A 20,808-nucleotide genomic window follows, 5' to 3' on the forward strand; every position below is an offset into this window, starting at 1 on the left:
ATTGTTTAATAATTCATTCTTTTATATTAACTTTTTTGAGATCATGTTTAAGAGTATATTTAAAAGTTTAAATAAAATGCTTGTATGAGTTATTTAGTTTATTAAATAGATTATTGATTAGATTAAAAATGAGAATTTAAAACATGAAAAACATCAATATGCAATACACTTATACAAAAAAGAGGTTACAATTTGGAAAACAATGTAACTTCACAAATTATGATAAAGTAGAAGCTGATATTAAACCACATGCAGAATCTATGACTCACTATATTCAAATAGATCCTGTAACTCAAGGAACTCAATGTAGCAAGATATATTCTGTTCATGAGGTATAAATTGATGTTGAAAATTATTTATGTATATATATTATTGTTATTGTTAACAATATATGTAGGTAAATACAAATACTGCAACATTCCGAGATAGTGGTATATATCATTCTGAAGGTGGTTGGCCAAAAGATTTAAATGCGAAAGATATAGAACAGGCAGTGAGATATAAACGCAAAATAGAGAAAGATGAACTGTATATTCATACAATGCTTCAATTGTTGCCTGTAATAATATTTGTTTATATTTTCAACTTATTTGTTTAACTATTTTACTATAAATGAATCCATGACTACGCATTCCAATTATTTTTAGCCAATGGAACAGTGTATTTTACAGAATAATGTTTGCAATATTTATGAACAATACTTCAGTTATATGGAACCAGTTTCTTTAATACAACGAGTATATTCACGTACAGTGAATGTATATCGTGATATTTTACCAATAAAAAGACAAATAACACATCTTTCTTGGTCACCGGATCAAGGAAATCGTTTTGCAGCTAGTTACTGCAATACTGACTTTAAAAACGCAATAAATGACAATCCTCAGTCATATATTTGGGATGTAGGTAAGTTAAATAAAAAATTTCAGGATATATAAAGAAGACTGAACAGGTTTATGGTCCAAATTTATAGAAAATCCAAATACACCTTGTGTAATCTTAAAACCATTTTGTCCAATTTTAACATTGGAATATAATCCTAAAGATAGTAATATACTGATTAGTGGCTTAATGACTGGTCAAGTGGCTTGTTGGGATATTAGAAAAGGATCAGAACCAATTGAAACAAGTTTAGTGGAATTTAGCCACAGAGATTTATGCAATGAGGTGTTATGGATAAATTCTAAAACTAGCACAGAATTTTTCAGTGCTTCCAAAGACGGACAAGTATAACAGGATATATTTATTTATTTATTTATTCTTAGTCCATACCATTCGGCTTTGGACGACTTTCGGTTTACATCTCTTATATAATGTTCTTACATCACTTATATATCTCTTACACTAGCTCTTATATAATTATACACAACTGCTTATACTTATTTATTGCACCTTACTTGATCTATCTCTATGTACTAACTTATAACTAACGCTTATAACTAAGTGCTCTTTCCTTCTTTGGCTTTTGCTTCCTTGCTGTGCTCCCTTCCTGTCATTCCTCCCCCTCTTCTGCTACTCTTCTCTTCTCTATTATCGCTTTCAGTTCTGCCAGTCCTTCTCCAGTCTCATTTAGTGTTTCTACCATGTTCCTTGCTCCTCCTGTTATCTCACATTCCTCTAATATGTGTTTCAAGTCCTCTCCTTTTTTGCATAATCTGCATCCTCTTTCTCCCTCCTCTTTCCAGTGTTTTGCCCTGGTTTCATTACCACATCTAAATCTTGCTACCATACTTCTGTCCTTCCATTTCATCTTTCCTTCTAGATACTTTGGTAGCCCTTCTTTTGCTATGTTTCTGTAATATCTATTGTACTTAGATTCCCTTATCCTTTTCTCCCTCTCCTCTGTTTCTCTCTTCCTTCTTTCTTCTATAATTTGGTTTGCTGTCATCCTTTCTTGTCCATCTCCTGCCTCCACTTGTGTCCTTCCCTCTCTCGCCTCTTCTAACCTCATCTTTCTTTTTCTTGCTCTTTTTCCTTCTTGGCCCTTTCCCCAATTCCTTTCTCTCTCCTTTATACACTCCTTTACTAATTCCTTCTTCGATTCTAAGGCTTTCTCCTCATACCTTACTGCTCTTTTCAGTGCCTTTTCTCTTATTTCCTATATCTTGCACTCCTCTCTCAAAATGTAATTCTGTGTTGTTGTGTCTAAGCCTAGAATCCATCTCACGTGTCTCCTTTTTATTCTGTCTAATCTCTCTTCTACGTTCCATCCCCACATCTCCGCTCCAAACAGTGCTCTCTACCAGTGCTCCAAACATCCTCATTCTTCTCTTGTAGTCCCTTTTAAATATCCTTTCTCCTACGCTCCATGTCTTCTTCATCGCAATTATTGCTCTCTTTTTTCTGTCTTGAATATGCTTCTCATCACTTCCATTTTTCTGCAGTATGTACCTTAAATATCTTATCTCGTCCATTTCTTCTAGTTCTTGTTCACCCCATCTCCATTTTCTTTGTTTCCTATTGTTCCTTCTCTTTTCAAACACTACTATTTTAGTCTTCTCCGTGCTCAAGTATAACAGGATACAAAATGAAATAAAAAAAGTACATAAATGTAATATGTAAATTAATATATAAATGTGAATTAATTACAGATAATGTGGTGGGATATCAGAAAATTACAAATGCCTACAGAAACATTGGTAATAGATTTATGTAAACCTGATGATCAAAATATTGATAGAGCAATTGGAATTTCAGCGTTACAATTTGAACCATCTATGGGTACACGTTTTATGTGTGGTCTTGAAAATGGTAACTAAGAATTTTAATTCACGTACTTTTATTTATATCCTGATATATTTATTTGTACTCAGGTATAGTAATATCAGGAAACCGCAAGGGGAAAACTTCAAGTGAGAAAATTGCAACAAGATTCAAGGCACAATATGGACCTATAATAAGTTTAGAAAGAAATCCAACATTTGTTAAAAATTTTTTAACAGTTGGTGACTGGACGACAAGAATATGGTCTGAGGATTGTAAAGAATCTTGCATTGCATGGACACCGTGAATATATTTAAAATCATTTAATTTACATTTATATTAAAATTGACATAAACTATTAAAGTTTTATTCAAATTATATTTTAGTGGTCATAGAGATTTTCTAATGGGTGGAGCATGGAGCATAACACGATTTTCTGTATTTTTTTTAATAAAAATGGATGGAACTCTGGATGTATGGGATTTGTTGATTCAACAAGATTCTCCAGTTCTTAGTGTGAAAGTATGTCCATTTTGATGTATTATTCATATTTAAAAATTAATATAACATATCCTAGGTTTGTGATGAAGTGCTAACATATATAAAACCACATGAACAAGGACGATTAGCAACAATTGCTAATAAGAAAGGAACAACATTTTTACTTGAATTTTCAGAAGCATTAATAGCTAATCAAAAAAATGATAAACTTTTATTTACAGCTGTAAGTTCTATTAATATTATAATGTCTAATTATATTTTTTCATCACATTCATATAATTGAAATTAACAGCTTCTTGATAGAGAAACACGCAGAGAAAAGATAAAGGAAGCTAAAAATAGAGAACAGAGATTAAAAATGAAATCCCTTCGAAATATCAATACTGAAACTGAATGCACTACAGGAAGCACAAAAAATGATGAGAAAAATCTAAAATGTTCTAATTCTAATACTAATGATGCAGTACTAATACATTGTGAAGAAGACTATGATAATGCTATAAAGGCAGTGAGTTTGAAATGTTCTTAAAATAGATATATGTATATAGTTCAATACATACAAGAATAATAGTTAATTTTGTAATTTAATTATGCTTTATTAGGAATTACTAAAAGAAGAGGGAACAAATAATGAAATATCATAATAAATATGCAATGAATGAAATAATAAATAAATTTTTATTATATGTATATAGATTCAATAAATTCTTACATTTCTGTATTTTAAGCTTATTTTGTTTATACTATTACTTTGGACATGCATATATTTTTAATCTGTTTTATTATAATCTTATTACAATCATTTAAAAAATGATTTTACAATGAATAATTATACGCGAAAAAGGAAGTCGAAAATATAGAATAAAAATTAAAAAAAAATTTTTTTTTTTTTAATTTTTCCATCGAGACAACGATCTACAGTGAGATCCGTTATACCGTACCGCACGCGCACCGAGCGAAAATTCAAAGTCGATTTTCTCGAAAACAAAGCCTCAAACGAAAAATTTTTATTCTATATTTTCAACTTTCTTTTGCGTAGAATCACCCCCTTTCCGCTTGTACCATCAGTTACCAACCACCCTGTATAATTATACTAGTGCTTGTACCATATTCATATTATATTATAAATATTTGAAAACAAAAATTAAATTTATTTATATTGATTGTTGTACACCTGTATCATAACGGCATAAACTGAAGTTTCCGATCAATTTTGCTACCTGCCGCGTGTTAGTTACGGAGAACCATATATTAATATTTTTTTAACTATTTATTTTTAAATGATTTATGCGTTCAAATCTCATCTATAGTGTGCATATAAGTGTTATAATATAATAAAAAGAATTAATTGCAATGTACATATTAATTGCAATACAGCATACAATTATAATTTTCATAGAAATATAAGACATATGAAATTATACTTATATCTTTAATGTGTTCAAAAATTCACTGCATAAATAATTTAATGCATTTGATTAGTGAGGGAGAGTCAATGATATTAATATAAACACTAACCAAACAAATTTTAAGAATTGCAGATGAAGATTCACATAACCTCCAAGAAATTTTACTTTGAAGAAACAGATAAGAAGAATGAAATAAAGCATATTTTTGCTAGTAAGACGTAATAAAAGGGATGATATAGAATTAATTCATATTATTGCACAATTCATTCAGTAGTAGGAAACATTAGAGAACGACAACAAACAAAAGATTTTATTTATTTTTCAAATAAAATATTTCCAATAATGTATGGTTTATTTGCCTCACTATCATGATATAATATGTTTATTGCAAATACACTTCACACAAAATACTAATAAAATGTAAGCAGCATCATTTGCAAATATTTATTAAAAGGAAACAAAATATAATTATATTAGAAGATAACATATACAAATACCTCGAATATAGTTCAATAATTTTAAAGATCAAAATTCTAATGAAAAAAATTCCATTACTATAAAGTCTTAATTAGACTCACAATTCAACTGAAAATAAAGTGGAACATGGAATTGCAAATTGCATTAACAAAGAATAAGAAGAAAAGACAAAATGAAACGAATCTGCGACCGCTTATAAATAAAACTAACTACAAAACTAATTTTCAAGATAGCGACGATGAGCATTCGTTTTCTAATAATGCAAATACCACAGAAGATATGGAAGATTCTTTTCCAATGTTCAATAGAGATACGTCCAAATTATTTACTAATACAGACTCTATGAATTCATCGGAATTTGCATCGAAATCAGTGGACGTTATCGTTGATATTCATCAAGAATATAAAGAAGAAGAATTACATGATAATAACATCGAACATGGTGGAGCATCAAATAAGAAAAATTCATTTTTGAAGGAATCCGAAAATGTGAAAGCATTTTCGACAAAAACCAATTTAAAACATGAAAATCTTTCAAGAGACGACGATGATATAAAAGTCGTAGATTCGTTAAATTTGATAGAAGAATTTGGAGAATCCCTGGTCACTAAAAAAAATGGAAAAGAGATTCAAACGGTGAGTAAGAATAAGTTAAGCGATAAATTAAGTAAAAAGAATATTAATCAGTCGTCTGTCGAGGGAAAGTTACATGGCAGAAAACAATGGATTACGCCGAAAGATGAGAAAGAAGAAGTAAAGAAACCAACGAGAAAACGATGGTCGAAAGATAACACCGTAATTCGATTACCAGAGACTAGGAACACTTCTTGGACAATTGTATCTTCAGAAAGTGCATCTTCGTTTGTTCAACGTTCAGAGAAACCACTACCAGCAACTAGGTCGTTCCTGAAGAAATCATTGTTCGGGTTTGATAATGAGGCCTTCGATTCGGAAGAAATTCTCACGATTGAAACTGATCATAATCGAAGCAACCCAAAAATCAGGATGAAGAGAATGGTTCACAATCCAGAACAAATGGAGCTTTCTACTTTCGATAGTCGAAGCATTCGAAATTCGTTGAGCGAAGAAAATAAGAGTTTCAAGGAAACAGCGATTGTGACCGAAGATTTGAAGGAGTCTGCAAATTTGGACAGTGAAACGTCTGAGAATCGAAGGAGGAATGCAATATTAGATGTTGAACGTATTGATAAGTTTAACCGCGGTGATATATCTTTGAAAGATAGAAGGAATCGTGGATTAAGAAATAAGAGAAGTTTCGTAGAAAAGAGTAACAAAAATACTTCTAATAGTTCGAATAGCTCTCAGAGCTTGGAGGAAATCACTGCGCAATCGGATGACGATTCTAAGGAAGTATCGATAAAAGATGATCGATTTTTGATAAGAAGTGGTCGAAAGCATTCCATTAACAGTCGAAGGCATTCCAAGGAAAATTCATTACCTGTTACTGAAGATGATCTCGATGAAGATCGTTTAAAACATTCTAGTCAATATTCGGTGACTACTTCCGAAAACGATGATTTTGACGAAAATCGTGCTAAAGCAACTAACGATGAAGCTAAGTTAAAAAGGTCTAAAACAAAGAAAAAGAAATCGAAATTTATAGAACATCAGTTGCAGAAAAAAGACAAAGAAAAGAGGCTTTCTAAAAATTTGACGCCGAGTGTCAATATCGAAGAAAGTTCAAAAAGGAAGAAAAAGAGGAAGAAGAAAGACGATATAAAATATATATCCGTAACGATTCATAGAACAGATGTGTTGGAGATTGATTACGTGACGAAACATCCTATGGTAAAGGTTCATATAGTAAAGGCTGAAAATGGGAAGTATTTGAAAAATGAACATGGCGCGTGTACGTATTTGCAGCCTGTAATAACTGGGAAGTTTGACTTCAAAGAGAATAAGTCTATAGTTCCGGTATGGGAGGAAGAACTTATCTTCGAACATGATTTCAAAGAGCTTTTGAAAATCGATAATGAACAGGTTGTAATACTTTTTGAAATCGTCGATCTTTTGAGTTTTGCCGAGGCCAGCTTCAATTATGATAAATTTGGCAAGTGTTTTGGTTATTATATATAGCGTATATACATAGTTAAAATCTAACATTTAATTTAGAAGAATTGAGAAGCTTATAACAAAAACGACCACCCTTCTCCATGTTTATATGTTACGTTATCCATGTTATAATACATTTCAGTCCTTTTTAACAAAATATATATAGGTAATATTAAACAAACATATTTATTATATTTATTATTATTATTATAATTAATACTAATATATATATATAATAATTGTAATTAATATTACATTAATTACATTTTATATTATAATTAATTATTTTTATAAAACCACTTAATTTTCATTCGATAATAAGTCAGAACACAGATTATTTTTCATAATTTCGATTTCACAATGCTATGAGCGTCGTTTTTAATTACTGAAAGGGATTATTATCTTAAAAATCGATATATCTGATAAGGGTCATCTTTGTTATAAGCTTCTCCATTAGTTTTAATTAATTTAGGATTAAAATTAATCGTTTGATTTTATTCGTTAAAATAGGTCATGAAGGTTGTTGGTACAAGGTTGCATGGGCTTTTTTAAAGCCTGTAGGACGAAACCAGGTGTTACATATTAACAAGAAAGTCAGATTACAACTGTATAAACCTCGAAAGAATTCGCAAAAATTTGATAGATTTCATACGTGTGAAGTAAGTGATTACTAAGTGAATAGGCATAACGTAAACATTATTATTTTCGTCATTAATGACTCGATCAAAATCTTTTTTTATCCTAAATATGTAACATGATTTTATAGGACTGCTTTATCTCCTTTCTATGTAAATTTTTAAGGTCAACTGTAATCTTTTATATTTTCTCTTTGCTTATCAGACATTGCTAGCAGGCGTTGACAAGAATTTAAAATAAAGATATTTTTATATTTTAATGTGAAATAAATTTCATTTTAATATGTACATATAAAATTTTGATATATATACTTTTATTGAAATATAAAAATGTAATCATATATAGATATATTTTTTATCTGTATATAAGATCAGTTATCAAATAGATATCAAATATACTTACATTATCTGCTAAAATGTAATTTAGTTAGAAGATTACAAATACAGATGCACAGCGCGATTTTATTTTTTATTAGAACTGTCATAAGATATTATAATGAAATTTACTTCTAAACATTAACACGCAATTTATTACCTTTGGCATATTTCGTTGTCAAACGATGTATGTAGATAAGATAAAGGAGAGACTATTAGTTTTATCAATTTTAGCAATTAAATTTGAAATCACTTGAAACTTCGATGATTCGTGTATTTAATTCTAATATATCATTGATGAGATTTTAAATACTTTGAATTTTCAAATTGAATTTTCTAGGTATATACGTGGTGGAAATCGAACGTCCGAGAAAAGTATCCTAGCAGTTTATTTGTTACCGCAAAATCCATCAACCAGCCTAGATTAGAACCTGTTCTTTATCGGCAATTATCGTTATATGATTTATCCAACACACGTAATGAATCACATGGGATGTCTGTTCATACTTCAAACCCTATAAACTTGCCAAAGTGGACTAGATTAGCCGCACAGTCATGTAAAATACCAAATGAAATTTTCTTCGAAACGGATATTGGCGAAAATGGATGTTTTTACATTGCTTTTAGTAACGACGGCAAATATTTGGCTTGTTGCTTTTCCGAAGAGCACGACTATCCCATTGTCGTCTACGAGGTGAATATTAAAATTTTTCATTTTTATTAATACGAAGGGTAAACGATTTTGATACGATTACATATCTTCTTCTTATTCCTATTACGTTCTTTCGGTCATTTTCGGTAATCTTTCGGTAATTTGAACAAAAATGAGAAAAATATGACTGATTTCTTATCTCAATTCTATATTAAGATGTTACAAATTCTTTCTGTTTGCTAAAATCAGAGCAAGATTGAAATATAAAAATTCGAGGTTTGTAGCAGGATTAAACAGTAAAAAGTGTAATACTGAAGAAATAATCTTATTAAGCATTGAAGAAATAATTCCAAGTATCATCATTAATATATTTGTTGTATATATGTTGAGACCACGTCTTATGATAATTTTCAAAAAAAACCAGTTAAATATTCTTCATATATTTTATTTTTTTTAGTAATCGTTGTACAAATGATCTGGATTGTTTAAATATTAGATTATATTTCCTGTGATTTTAAATTGTTTTCACATATTACAAATCAATTAAAGGGATTACAAAAGTTTTAGCAAAAAATTATTTAATCCTTATACGTTCGATTGTATCTTTGTAAGTGATTCATTAACTAAATGAGAAATATATTTTTTTTGAGAGAACTGGTTTCAAATTTTAGTACATTATGTCTTCTTTAAATAACTATTCGAAAAACGAGTTTCTACTATTAATAAGTTATACACAATTTATAATTATATTATTCGATGATTAATTTCAGTGTAAAATTCATAATTTTATTAAGTTTGGTAGAAAACACTTTTATACATTGCAATAAACACAATTGTACAATTTCAAATTTGTCAAAATATTTCTATGTGATGTTACATATTATTATATTATTTCGTTACGAATATTAAAGTTCTTTTAATTGCTGTTAGGTTGAAGCAAAGAAGATCTACGTACGGTTTTCAGGACATAAAACTTTCGTTTACTCCCTCAACTGGTCTAACAATGATAATTATTTGCTTTCTGTTTCATCTGATCAAACTGCTCGTATTTGGGATGTACAGAATCGAATTGTAGAACATATACAAGTAAGAATTTAAACATATATTAGAAGCTAACAGAAGGTAAATGAGATATGTTTATTTCGTAAAATTTTTTAATTTGGGTTTCGTCCAGCATTGTTGTTATTATTAATATTATGTCTAAGTTAAAATTTATGTTATGTTTACACAGAATGTCTCATTTCTTGACATTCTGATTAGCGTTGCTATTACTGCCGTAGCGAAAAATGTTTCATCCATATACATATATAAATATATGTGTTAACTGATAAACTTAATCAGTTAAGCAGTGCATCCTGTGTAACTCCTCTTCCCACTCAGAAAACCTCCGTAATTTCCTTTTCCAACCTTATCACACTCTTTGTTTTTTCGTACATTTTCATAATCCCTTAGTCTTTTACTTGTGCCCACCTACCTCAACATCGCCTTCAACCCTCATCTGTCCACTCTGTTGAACGTCGCTTTCAAATCTGCAAATAAAAAAACACGAATACCCTCCCTCTTAGTTTATTCAACTCCTTGTTTATTACGTAATGATTATGTTATGTTAATATATATTATCATGTTTTCCTTCTGTAGTCTTCACTCAATAATATAATTTATTTCATATCATGATAGTAATATCAATCGAAATTAAATTGTGTATCTTTCAACAGATGATGCCTCATCCATCCTACGTGTACTGTGGAAAATTTGATCCCGATATTTCTTCGATAGTAGTAACTGGTTGTTACGATCGCATAGCACGTATTTGGATAGAAGATAAGAAGTCGAAAAATTGGGATCTTAGCCAAGAATTAGAGGGTCACGAAGGATTTATAAATTCTATGTATTTCCAGAAGAATAGTAACTTATTAACAGCAGATAGTGTCGGAATAATAATCATATGGGTGTTGAAAAAGAGTAGAAAAATATCATCCATGAAAGAATGGTACATATCACGAAAGATAAAGGTCAGAGAAATCGACGGTATAATAATTAACACAATTATTTTACATCCCTTGGAGTCCAGACTTCTCGTTCATTCACGGAACAATGGGTTAAGAATGTTAGATCTCGCAACTGGAGTAGTATTGCAAAAGTATAATGAATTGAATAATCAAAGGTATTCTTCATCATATAATTTTACTTTTAATGATTCATTCTTGTCTGATTTCCTTTACGTTATCTTGAAATATTTCTTGTAGGATACAATCAACAGCTTGTATTTCTCCATGTGGCAATTTGATCTTTTGCGGTGGCGAAGATTCATCTTTGAACGTGTGGAATTTAGAAACCGGGAATCTTCTCGCAAAATATACGTTTGATCGACATTATCGAGCAGTGACTTGTGTAGATTATCATCCATACGACCACATATTAGCTTTTTCGACTTTTGGTAGTTCTGCTTCGGTGAGAATTTTAAGATTTAATAAAGATGGTACGGGTGAAGATATAGGATTAAGAATGATGAGAGAGACTGAAAACACAGTGAATAATAGCGATGTTCCCATGAGATTCCTAAAGACATCCGTAATGCCCAAAGAAAAATTAAGATCGAATAACTCAAAGAAAGTAATCGAAGAAGCTTACCATACGAAAGAAAAAAGCTTACAACCTAATCGAAGCCATAATTCTAGTCTTCTTAAGTTTTCTGATAGTGTTTTCGAAAAAGATAAATACAGCGATGTAATGTACCATGATACAAAGATAAAACTTCAACGATTAAATGAAGCTGGACAAACGATGAAAAGTCGCAATACGAATCGTTTATATAATATTATTGAAAAGATTGATAGAATTTTATCAAATTCATCAAAATCGTCAGGTGATATTGAATCTGGGAGGAATTTTACCCTCCTCCAACAATCAAGTGAGAGTGAAGTCTTAACGTTTTTAAATGAAAACATAGAAAAACAAAAGAAGAAACTGAAAAAAAATAAGTCTGCGTATTTAACTATCGAAGATCAATCCAGTTCTTATTTTGAATCAAATACAACAAGTAGTGACAAACCGAAAATTGTCGAATGTTATACGTTACAAAGTGAAAGAACAAATGATTGGAATAGGAAGGAGAGATCGAGAAGCGCGAAGGAAATGAGAAACAGTAATATATCTAAGGATGACACAACGAAAACTTTTTCCGATGGCGCCACAAATTATCAGAAGATTAAAGCATATGACGAAATCACTAAAACTCTATTACAAGAAAATATCGAACCGGTTTTCGCTATTGAAATGGAAGAAAATAATAAAAAGTCAATAACTTATAAGAGTAATCGTCTTAGAAAAGACGATTCCGATTCGACTGATAGTGCTGGAACATATATCATAGAAAAGAATGACATAAAAGGTAGTGATAAAGATTCGACGAAAATGTTTGAAAATAGAAATATAGATTTAAATGATACAGAGAACGATTCGAATATAAAAGATTCCAGAAGCGGTAGTTCAGTACTTAGCAGCGCGACTTTTACTATAGAGAATGAAATCTCTATATCAACACCAAAGAAAAACGGCAAATCTAGTCTAAAATAATACTTATTTAATAATATAATAAATATCCAGTATTTATTACCATTATTTAATTTACAATGTCTTTACGTATTGTCATATTTTATATTTACGATTTTGTCATTTAAAAAGCGTATTATTTCATTACTTTTCATGTGTGTATTTTTCATGAATTGTCAATACATTTTAAAATGAGCTATACTATGCAAAACTTCATTCCTGTAATGGTACTCCTTGTATAGCTTATTAATAAATGTTTCGTTTAATACATTTGTTATAATTTATCATGCAATGATTATTTTCACGGCAATCAAAATGCGTTATAATGCATGTAATTACAATCATAACGCATTTTTGCAGCTGTTCATGTAACTAGATTAATTTTTTTTGTTATATGAGAATTTGTTAGCACTTTGCATAATTTATATACTCATTCTTTAAATTGCTGAATTGATTGTACAATATTCAATTATAATATTCGATCAGAGATTAAATTAGAAATTTATTAACAATCCTCTACTGACTTAATTAAATAATTTCATTTTTTTTACTATCGATATCTTTTTTAATTAAAAAAATTTATTTTCAATGGTAATACATTTAATTTGACAAACTTTTAAAAATAAATGTATACAAGATTTATTAATTAATATTTATTAATTTCTTATAAAAAATGTAATATATGAATATTTTATTAAACAAATTTTTTGTCATATACATGAAGTTGGTTCGATAGTTAGTCATAAATATCCACAAAAAGATGTTTATATTGTCAAAGAATAATGTTTCACGTTACTTTCGTGCAGTGCAATTAATGAATTAACATAAAAGTTATTTTAACGTAAATAAATCCTGAATCATTTTTGTTTCAAATATGGGATCTTTTTTTGGAAGAATAACTAAAGTTTCTGTGAAAATAATTATTCTTCCCTTTCTGTATTTGACATATTTATATGGCACGTATTTATCGAATGTAATTAACATAGCGCTTGTAATTTATCTCTTAATCATATTTAAATTAAGTGGTTTAGAGATACGTTTTGGAAATGAAGATGATGAAGAGGTATGAAATTTTTTGTTCATTAACAATAAAATTCAGTTCGAAATCCAAAGAATGCAATCATTTTCAGAAAGTAATTATTTTTTAATAGATATTCTGTATCAAAATATCGATAATTTGTTTGTATCAAAATTCGATTTTAATTTTCCATTTAAGATTGATTTTAATTTTTCACATGCGCATATTTCATGAATAACAAATCTACTATTCGCTACTACAAATAGTGTCTCCAGTAACAGTCTATCAATTAATTAATGCTTTCTTAATTCAAGAAAAAAAAATGAAAAGTTGAAATTATTAGTGGTTTATTCCTAGATTCGTTACATGCATGTAATTAAAAAGTGAATCTCGCGAAAAAAGAGAGAAATGGGTAGTATATTGACAACTTTGGCTACCATTGGCATCAGCATCATTTTTTATCCTTTCTTATTCCTTTGCTATGTTTATATTCTTTTCATCATGATCGTTTTTAACATTGTACAATCATTCTATATTTTTCTTATAATGTTACTTAGCGGTCTCTCGGATAGTACAGTCATTGATTAAGATTATGTGAGTTATTTATCATTTATAAATAAAAATGTGATTTTCAACTATTTGTCGATTTATGTATTACACAAAATTTGCATTATTGCCTTACTTTCAGGACTTTGAAGATGCCGATACTAATATCGAAACTGAAGATACTGCCCAATTACAAAATACTTAAAATTTTCTCGCGATTATCTGCAATTATGTAAAAATAACCATATAAATTTATTACTTCATTCATACCTAACTAATTAAAATGTACAATATTCTTTACGAAATACGTAAATAAAGAGTTCATTTTGATGAACAAAAGTATTAATTTTCGTATTCAATTTATCAGTAAATTGTTTTATAGAGAAATTAATTTTTAAGGTTTATATACATTAAGAGATTTATACATATGTATAGAATGATTTTGTACCTGCCTTAATTACCTGAATTTTACTATCCTTATTTTTTATACTAAAACATAATATTTCACTTTACTTACTTATTCACTTTATTATTTATCTATTGTCAGCGACACACAATTAAAGTTAATTTACGTAATTTAGTACACACGCGTTACATAGTTATTACAACACGTATTATAATAGTTATGCAATTAGTATGCTTATTATTAGTTGACTATGATGTTTTATTCAATTCTTCATTGATAAATATTTCACTTTAATGAATAATAGAAAATACGGCAAAAAATATTTGTAGTTATTTCCGATTTTGTCATGACTATATTACTTTTGTAACTTTAATATTCAAGTGAATTTATGTGTATTTTAGATTATTTAAAATTTGCGATTAATGCATTTTTAAATCTCCTCCCCGTTGTTTTCGTATAATGCATGTAGAGATGCAAAACGCAAAAGTGAGTTCAGAAGATGCCGGTATAAGAATCGTATGGCGTCACAGGACGAAAACATGGTAGAGGTGTATCGGATTTTATCGTGTGTATTTCAATTTTACAGCTAAGAGCGTTAATTACCTTAATTATGTGAAAGTAAATTAATCAAATATAATATTTTTGATCTTAAGATTTAACAAAATAGGCTTTTCTCAATAAAAAGCCTTTTTGCTGCAATGGTAACAATAACGAAATTGGTGCTCATCGCAGTTATTTATGGTAAAGTTATTTATCGCCATTAACTGTTTATAAGACGTAACTTTGTTGTGGATACTAGTTTGATAAAAATATGAAATTAGTATTAAGTAGTAAATTACTTCATAACCTCCAAATGTTGCCGATCGATAACTTACTAAAGTTTAGTGTTTAGCATTAAAATCTTTAATTTGATTTCATTCATTGAAATGTCTTGTTTATTAATTAGATTTGTTTAATATTTTAAAGATGACATTTCTTTTTATTAATGTTTTTACTGGCTGTTTTTACTGTTTTTAACTGGATATATAAAAACCAATTATGTTAAAATTTTAATAGATAATATCTTTTTTAAATATATTTAATTTTTTTAAACATTTACTTGTGATTTTAACATTTATTCCTTTTATTTGCATACTCTGTACTTTTAAAACTACACTTAATTTATATGCATATAAAGTAATTTAAATTGACTTCATTTATGTTATTATCTTTTGATACAGTTAGTATTATTAAAACATAATTCAGTTTTTTCAGGTATTTTTACTCCTGTAATAGCATCACGTGTACTTGAACTAAGCGACAGGTATATAATGATTGATGTCTGTTATATGTAGACTATGGTTGTTTATGCATTTTTGGGAAATTTAGGATTCCAAAAAAATCTAGAAGTACATACAATATGCAAAAATATATACAATATTTAAAGTAGATCACTTGTTATGGTATTTAGGAGACAAAACAAATTTCTACTTAGATTTCATTTTTTTAATTATGTTCATAAAAGTATAAAATTGCATGAACATCCACAGTTTAGTTATATTTTATATTTAATTAATGATATATATTTACATGTATATGTATAAAATTTTAAATATTCAATTTTTTAAATAGATTTTTGGATATTCATAAAGATGGGCAGTGGCTTGTTATGGTATAAATATAAAATATCTGATACATTATGTTTTTATGTAAAATTACTGCTTATAAACTACAAACATTACTTTTTTTATAGATGTATGCACCATGGTGTGCACATTGCAAAAGATTAGAACCAATTTGGTCTCATGTAGCACAACATTTACATGCGACATCAATAAGAGTTGGAAGAGTTGATTGCACCCGATTTACAAGTGTTGCTCATGCTTTTAAAGTTAAGGGATTTCCAACTATTATATTGTAAGAAGAAAGTTGGATTTATTTTTATAGCTTTGTATATATATACATTTAGTGATACATTTCTCTACTGGTATTATTTCTCTTTTCTATATAGCTTAAAAGGTGAGCAAGAATTTGTATATCATGGAGATAGAACACGAGATGAAATAGTAAAATTTGCATTAAGAGTAAGTGGCCCACCTGTTCAAGAAGTAACAAAAACTCAAAGTTTCGACACAATTAAAAGGGAACGTGATCTATACTTTTTATATGTTGGAGAACGATCTGGACCATTATGGGTAAAATAAAAATTTTATTTTGTGTAAAAACTAATAGAAATGTTATTAATGTTATGAGCTGAGACTTCGAGCAACACGAGAAGCCGGCGAACATATTCTTATGGAATACAGTTGCAATACTAGTCTTGACTAGTGGTCTATCATGTAACTTTGATCAATAAAAATCGACGCGATTCGAGTGATAAAGTTGTATCGTGTGGGTACGTTCAATTATGTTGTACAAGATTGCGAGATTGGATGTTAGGTTTTAATAATTATACTCGAATTTATACAAGAATACAAGTATATGCATTGTAATCAAGAGATTGTTCTATGTGAGTGTGTATCGCGGATAAATGAGTATTATATGTGTTACCTTATGGTTTGGTTGCTCAGTTTTGACGCACTGGCAATGCGGAAACTAAGAGCAGCGTGAGGGATTGTTAAACAGAATTTAGACAGACACGCGGACTTTGAAGGGTTAAAGTTTGATCGAAAAAAAGCTTCAGCTCGATCTCACTATATTAGCTTTTAATGAACGCAACGTGGAATTACACAATCTGTTCTGTCTAAGAAGCATATTTTTTGGTTTTTTATATACCGTAAAGATCTCGGAACTCTATTGTAGGGGTGGATCAAGGAGTTTAGTATACGTATATGGAAAATGTATCTTAATAATAATAATAATAAAATAATGTCTTCCGGATGTTTATCACAACTGATATCCCAGCACAATCGCGACTGTATCTCATTACTTAGATAAATATTTCAAAATAAAGGTGTTTCTGTTTTACAGAATTAAAAAACTACAGGTGAAGACCGTTCTTCATCTGTAACATTAATGAAGATTTTAATTTAAATGAATATGTTTTAGGAATTTTATCATAAGACTGCAGATGTGTTCCAACCACATGCATTTTTCTATCAGTCTCATCCAAATGTTGTTAGTAAACATGCTCCTGTGGAAAATACTCCTGCATTGTTTGTCTATAAGGAAAATTTACATTATAATTTTAGTGGTAAATATTTGTAAAATATTGATATTACCTATAAAAATATATTTTTCATAATTATCAATAATATCAATGAATAAAAAAATTAATTTTTAATAACAAGTATTTTGTAATAGGCCATGACATAAATAATATAGAAAAGTTAAATGAGACAGTATACAAATGGATAAATGCAGAACGTTTTCCTACATTCCCAAAAGTAACAAGAGGAAATATAAATCAACTTTTCCTGACAAATAAAAATCTAGTATTGGCAGTAGTAGAAGAAAATCAACTAGAAGAAATACCACTACACATGACACGGTTCAAAGATATGGTAGAATCCATAATTAAAAGCAAGCGAGAAAAATATCACGAGTAAGTTACATTTTATGAATTTGTATATTCTTTATTTTATTATTCAAAATGTGATTATAATTACTGTTTTGGCGTTTAGTCAATTTCAGTTTGGTTGGATAGCTAATCCAGATCTAGTCAATAGTATAGCAATGATGGTTTTACCATTACCAAGCTTAATTGTTATTAATACTACAACAAACCACCATCACATTCCAGAGGATGAAACAGAAAAACTGACTCCTCATGTGATAGAGTTGTTCCTAGAGCAAATTCGAAATGAAAGTGCTCCGGTATATAACATATATTTTTTAAATAAATTTAAGATACTTTATGTGGTTAGAAAAAATTAACATTATGGCATATGTTTTCAGCGATATGGTGGAAACAGTTGGTTAATTCGTATATATAGATCATGGTTTGAATTAAAAACAACTCTTTCTGCAATGTGGATGGGTAACCCCATTCTAACAATGGTTTTGTTTGGTTTACCAGCAGGATTCTTATCCTTAATATGTTACGGTATTTGTTGTCCAGATATTTTAGATGCAGATGACGATGAAGAAGGTACATATTTCTTTTTCTGCAAACCAGTATCTATCTATGAATATTCATATTATTACTTTTTTAATGTTAAATGATTTTCCAGATCATCCAGGAGCAAATCATATGAAAAAAGATTGAAATAACTGAATTATTGTATTGTTTATATTAAACAGTTTTTAAAAATTTTTAACCTATTGTTTCTAATTTCATTTAGGTAATATTTATTAATTTTATATTACAAAATTTCGAATTACTGAGACGCTTTATTTATTATTCATTAGTGTAACAAAATTATATGAATTATGAAAGTGATTATTTTTGTAGTCAATGCAATGAAAGAGATTCTATGAATTATAAATAGAATGATAAAGATTTATCTTAGCTAAATGGAACTTTCATAAGACAATACAAATCATGTAAGTAAACGAGCTTTTTTTAAACTGCATAATAAATTTGTTTTACATTGAAATATGTAAATGTACTAAAGTTTTATGTAAAGAATGTAAGTGGCAAATAATGTTCTGTATACTTATATTTGGAATTACAGATGTATGTTTGTTTATGTAAATATAGTGAAAAGTATTTCATATCAATGTTTACGTAAAGATTGTATATTTGATTTAAAACATGATAACTGTTTTAGGGATGGGAACCTATTACATTTTAAGTGTAGATTTATCTATATTTAATAAAAAAAATACTGTAATTGTACTTTAAATTTCTTTTTTATAAATATGGATAAAATTAACTAAATAAAAGAATATATAGATGGAAAGGTGGATATAGAAATTTGAAAATAAAATCTGGATTAAAATAAATCCTGATACCTGACTTCAATTTTTTATTTCAATATATCATAAAAAATAAAAACATATGACTAATTAAGCGTACAGTTGTATTGTAATGTCATTACCTGTTCAAAAATTAAACAGAGAATGTTATGTCACTGTTTGTCATGGTTTGATAACCATGTATAAATATATGTATATGCTATAAATCATCATCATCAGAATCCAATGCTGCTCTTCGTCTGTCAAACTGAAATTAATTATTTACAATTTTATTTTTTTCTGAAAACGTACATACATATATTGCAACTAACCTTCACAACAGTTTTTCGTTGTGTTTGTTGATTTACGCTTTCAAGTAAACTGATAAGTTCTTTTTCCCCTAATTTACCAGGTAACTGACCTCGTTGAGCCATGTTTAATATCATATCTTCTATCATTTTTCCTTTTTCAGGTTTTCCAAGACTTAATGTATTTACTAAAGAAGTAGTGTACATTAGAAAATTTTATACATCATATGTATATATATAATTTCATTATATTAATGGTCTTACATCTTGCTCTAGCTGATTGACTTAATACTTGGGTGAGAATGGAATTCTTCATGTCTTCCATTTGATGCATTTTTTCCTCCATTGCTTGTTTATTCTCTACATTATTACTCTGAACATTTATAAACGAATCACAATGTAATAACGATAAAAAATCAGTAATAAATGTTTATTTAAGTAATATCAGTATGCATATATGGTTATAAATAACTTGAGCTGGCCAAATTTAAATTCAGTAAAATAACTTTAGTCATGAGATTGGAAATAATATACTATAATCGTTTATTATTTTCATTTGATTTTTATTGATGGTCTTATTAAATAAATTATGGTTACACACACTTGTCAAAAATGGTTATGTATTATATAATATTTTGTCTCTAATACAACTGATTTACCTTATATTGTGACTGCAACTGAGCTAATCGTTGTTGTCGTATTGCTTCAAGTTCTGGATCTGACATGTTTTATAGCGTTAATTTTTCACTATTTGATGTTTAATAAATTTTATTGGAACTCAATATTTTCTTTGATGTATACACTTTCTTCCCAACCTAATTCTCGGTATAGTATGTAACAAGACGATCGACTAGCGAGAAACATGAAGGTAGTCAAATATACACAATCAAACTCGAACGTAGAATGTTTAGTTAAAATTTAGATTCGCAATGAAATAATTCGGTGTAATTATATTTGTATATTAGCAAATATTTTTTAAATATGGAGAGTAGAAGAGTAGAAAAATTGTATATTGTATAATTATGTATGATAATGAGTTGTAATGAACAATAATTTGTTATCTACTTAATACAGTTTAATCTTAACACAATTACAAATTATCGGGTTGGCAATTAAGTGATTGCAGATTTTGTCATTATCACCTAATGACAAAATCCTCAATTACTTAGTTGCTAATCCAATATTACAATTGACCTTGCTAAATACGTTAATTAAGGTAATTTAATAAAAAATTTTAATTTGACCTTATTTATTATTATTACTTGAAATATTGTAAACATGTATAATTTTAGGTATACTCAAAGTTAGTAGTTTAGAGGTATTTAATTAATTTTA

At 28.6% G+C, this 20,808-nt stretch overlaps 4 protein-coding genes and 1 pseudogene across 6 annotated transcripts; 3 read left to right on the plus strand and 2 right to left on the minus strand.

The window, feature by feature from the left end:
- The first annotated feature begins 56 nt into the window (after window positions 1–56).
- On the plus strand, window positions 57–3,880 carry LOC117237125 (dynein intermediate chain 2, axonemal). 2 transcript variants are annotated; one of them, XM_033500775.1, is made up of 10 exons: window positions 57–332; window positions 398–559; window positions 648–906; window positions 974–1,227; window positions 2,592–2,751; window positions 2,814–2,967; window positions 3,090–3,225; window positions 3,281–3,427; window positions 3,497–3,712; window positions 3,807–3,880. In XM_033500775.1, exons 1-10 carry the CDS (start codon window positions 144–146, stop codon window positions 3,846–3,848), a joined length of 1,719 nt encoding a protein of 572 aa, XP_033356666.1. In that variant the 5' UTR covers window positions 57–143; the 3' UTR covers window positions 3,849–3,880. The 2 variants fall into 2 exon arrangements, with proteins under 2 accessions (XP_033356666.1, XP_033356665.1); XM_033500774.1 differs by having other exon boundaries at window positions 58–332; window positions 2,814–3,006.
- LOC117237132 lies at window positions 1,246–2,321 on the minus strand (annotated as a pseudogene).
- Window positions 3,881–4,618: 738 nt separating the features above from the next.
- LOC117237122 (jouberin-like) lies at window positions 4,619–14,287 on the plus strand. Its single transcript, XM_033500771.1, has 7 exons — window positions 4,619–7,161; window positions 7,674–7,822; window positions 8,514–8,867; window positions 9,756–9,911; window positions 10,541–10,989; window positions 11,072–12,381; window positions 14,084–14,287. The coding sequence occupies exons 1-7, from the start codon at window positions 5,217–5,219 to the stop codon at window positions 14,089–14,091; spliced, it is 4,371 nt and encodes a 1,456-aa protein (XP_033356662.1). The 5' UTR covers window positions 4,619–5,216; the 3' UTR covers window positions 14,092–14,287.
- A 519-nt stretch (window positions 14,288–14,806) lies between these two features.
- LOC117237129 (protein disulfide-isomerase TMX3) lies at window positions 14,807–19,000 on the plus strand. Of its 2 annotated transcripts, none has more exons than XM_033500786.1 (10): window positions 14,807–15,088; window positions 15,593–15,650; window positions 15,959–15,998; window positions 16,080–16,243; window positions 16,338–16,521; window positions 17,375–17,519; window positions 17,630–17,870; window positions 17,950–18,142; window positions 18,224–18,416; window positions 18,499–19,000. In XM_033500786.1, exons 1-10 carry the CDS (start codon window positions 15,046–15,048, stop codon window positions 18,531–18,533), a joined length of 1,296 nt encoding a protein of 431 aa, XP_033356677.1. In that variant the 5' UTR covers window positions 14,807–15,045; the 3' UTR covers window positions 18,534–19,000. The 2 variants fall into 2 exon arrangements, with proteins under 2 accessions (XP_033356677.1, XP_033356678.1); XM_033500787.1 differs by having other exon boundaries at window positions 14,808–15,088; window positions 15,602–15,650; window positions 18,499–18,753.
- A 223-nt stretch (window positions 19,001–19,223) lies between these two features.
- LOC117237133 (programmed cell death protein 5) lies at window positions 19,224–20,339 on the minus strand. The gene is made up of 4 exons (XM_033500794.1): window positions 20,133–20,339; window positions 19,738–19,846; window positions 19,498–19,661; window positions 19,224–19,433 (listed from the first exon to the last, which is right to left on the minus strand). Exons 1-4 carry the CDS (start codon window positions 20,196–20,198, stop codon window positions 19,386–19,388), a joined length of 387 nt encoding a protein of 128 aa, XP_033356685.1. The 5' UTR covers window positions 20,199–20,339; the 3' UTR covers window positions 19,224–19,385.
- Window positions 20,340–20,808: the final 469 nt, after the last annotated feature.

Source organism: Bombus vosnesenskii, unplaced genomic scaffold, assembly GCF_011952255.1.
Source record: "Bombus vosnesenskii isolate JDL3184/JDL3185 unplaced genomic scaffold, Bvos_JDL3184-5_v1.1 scf7180000013358, whole genome shotgun sequence".
NCBI lineage: Eukaryota > Metazoa > Arthropoda > Insecta > Hymenoptera > Apidae > Bombus > Bombus vosnesenskii.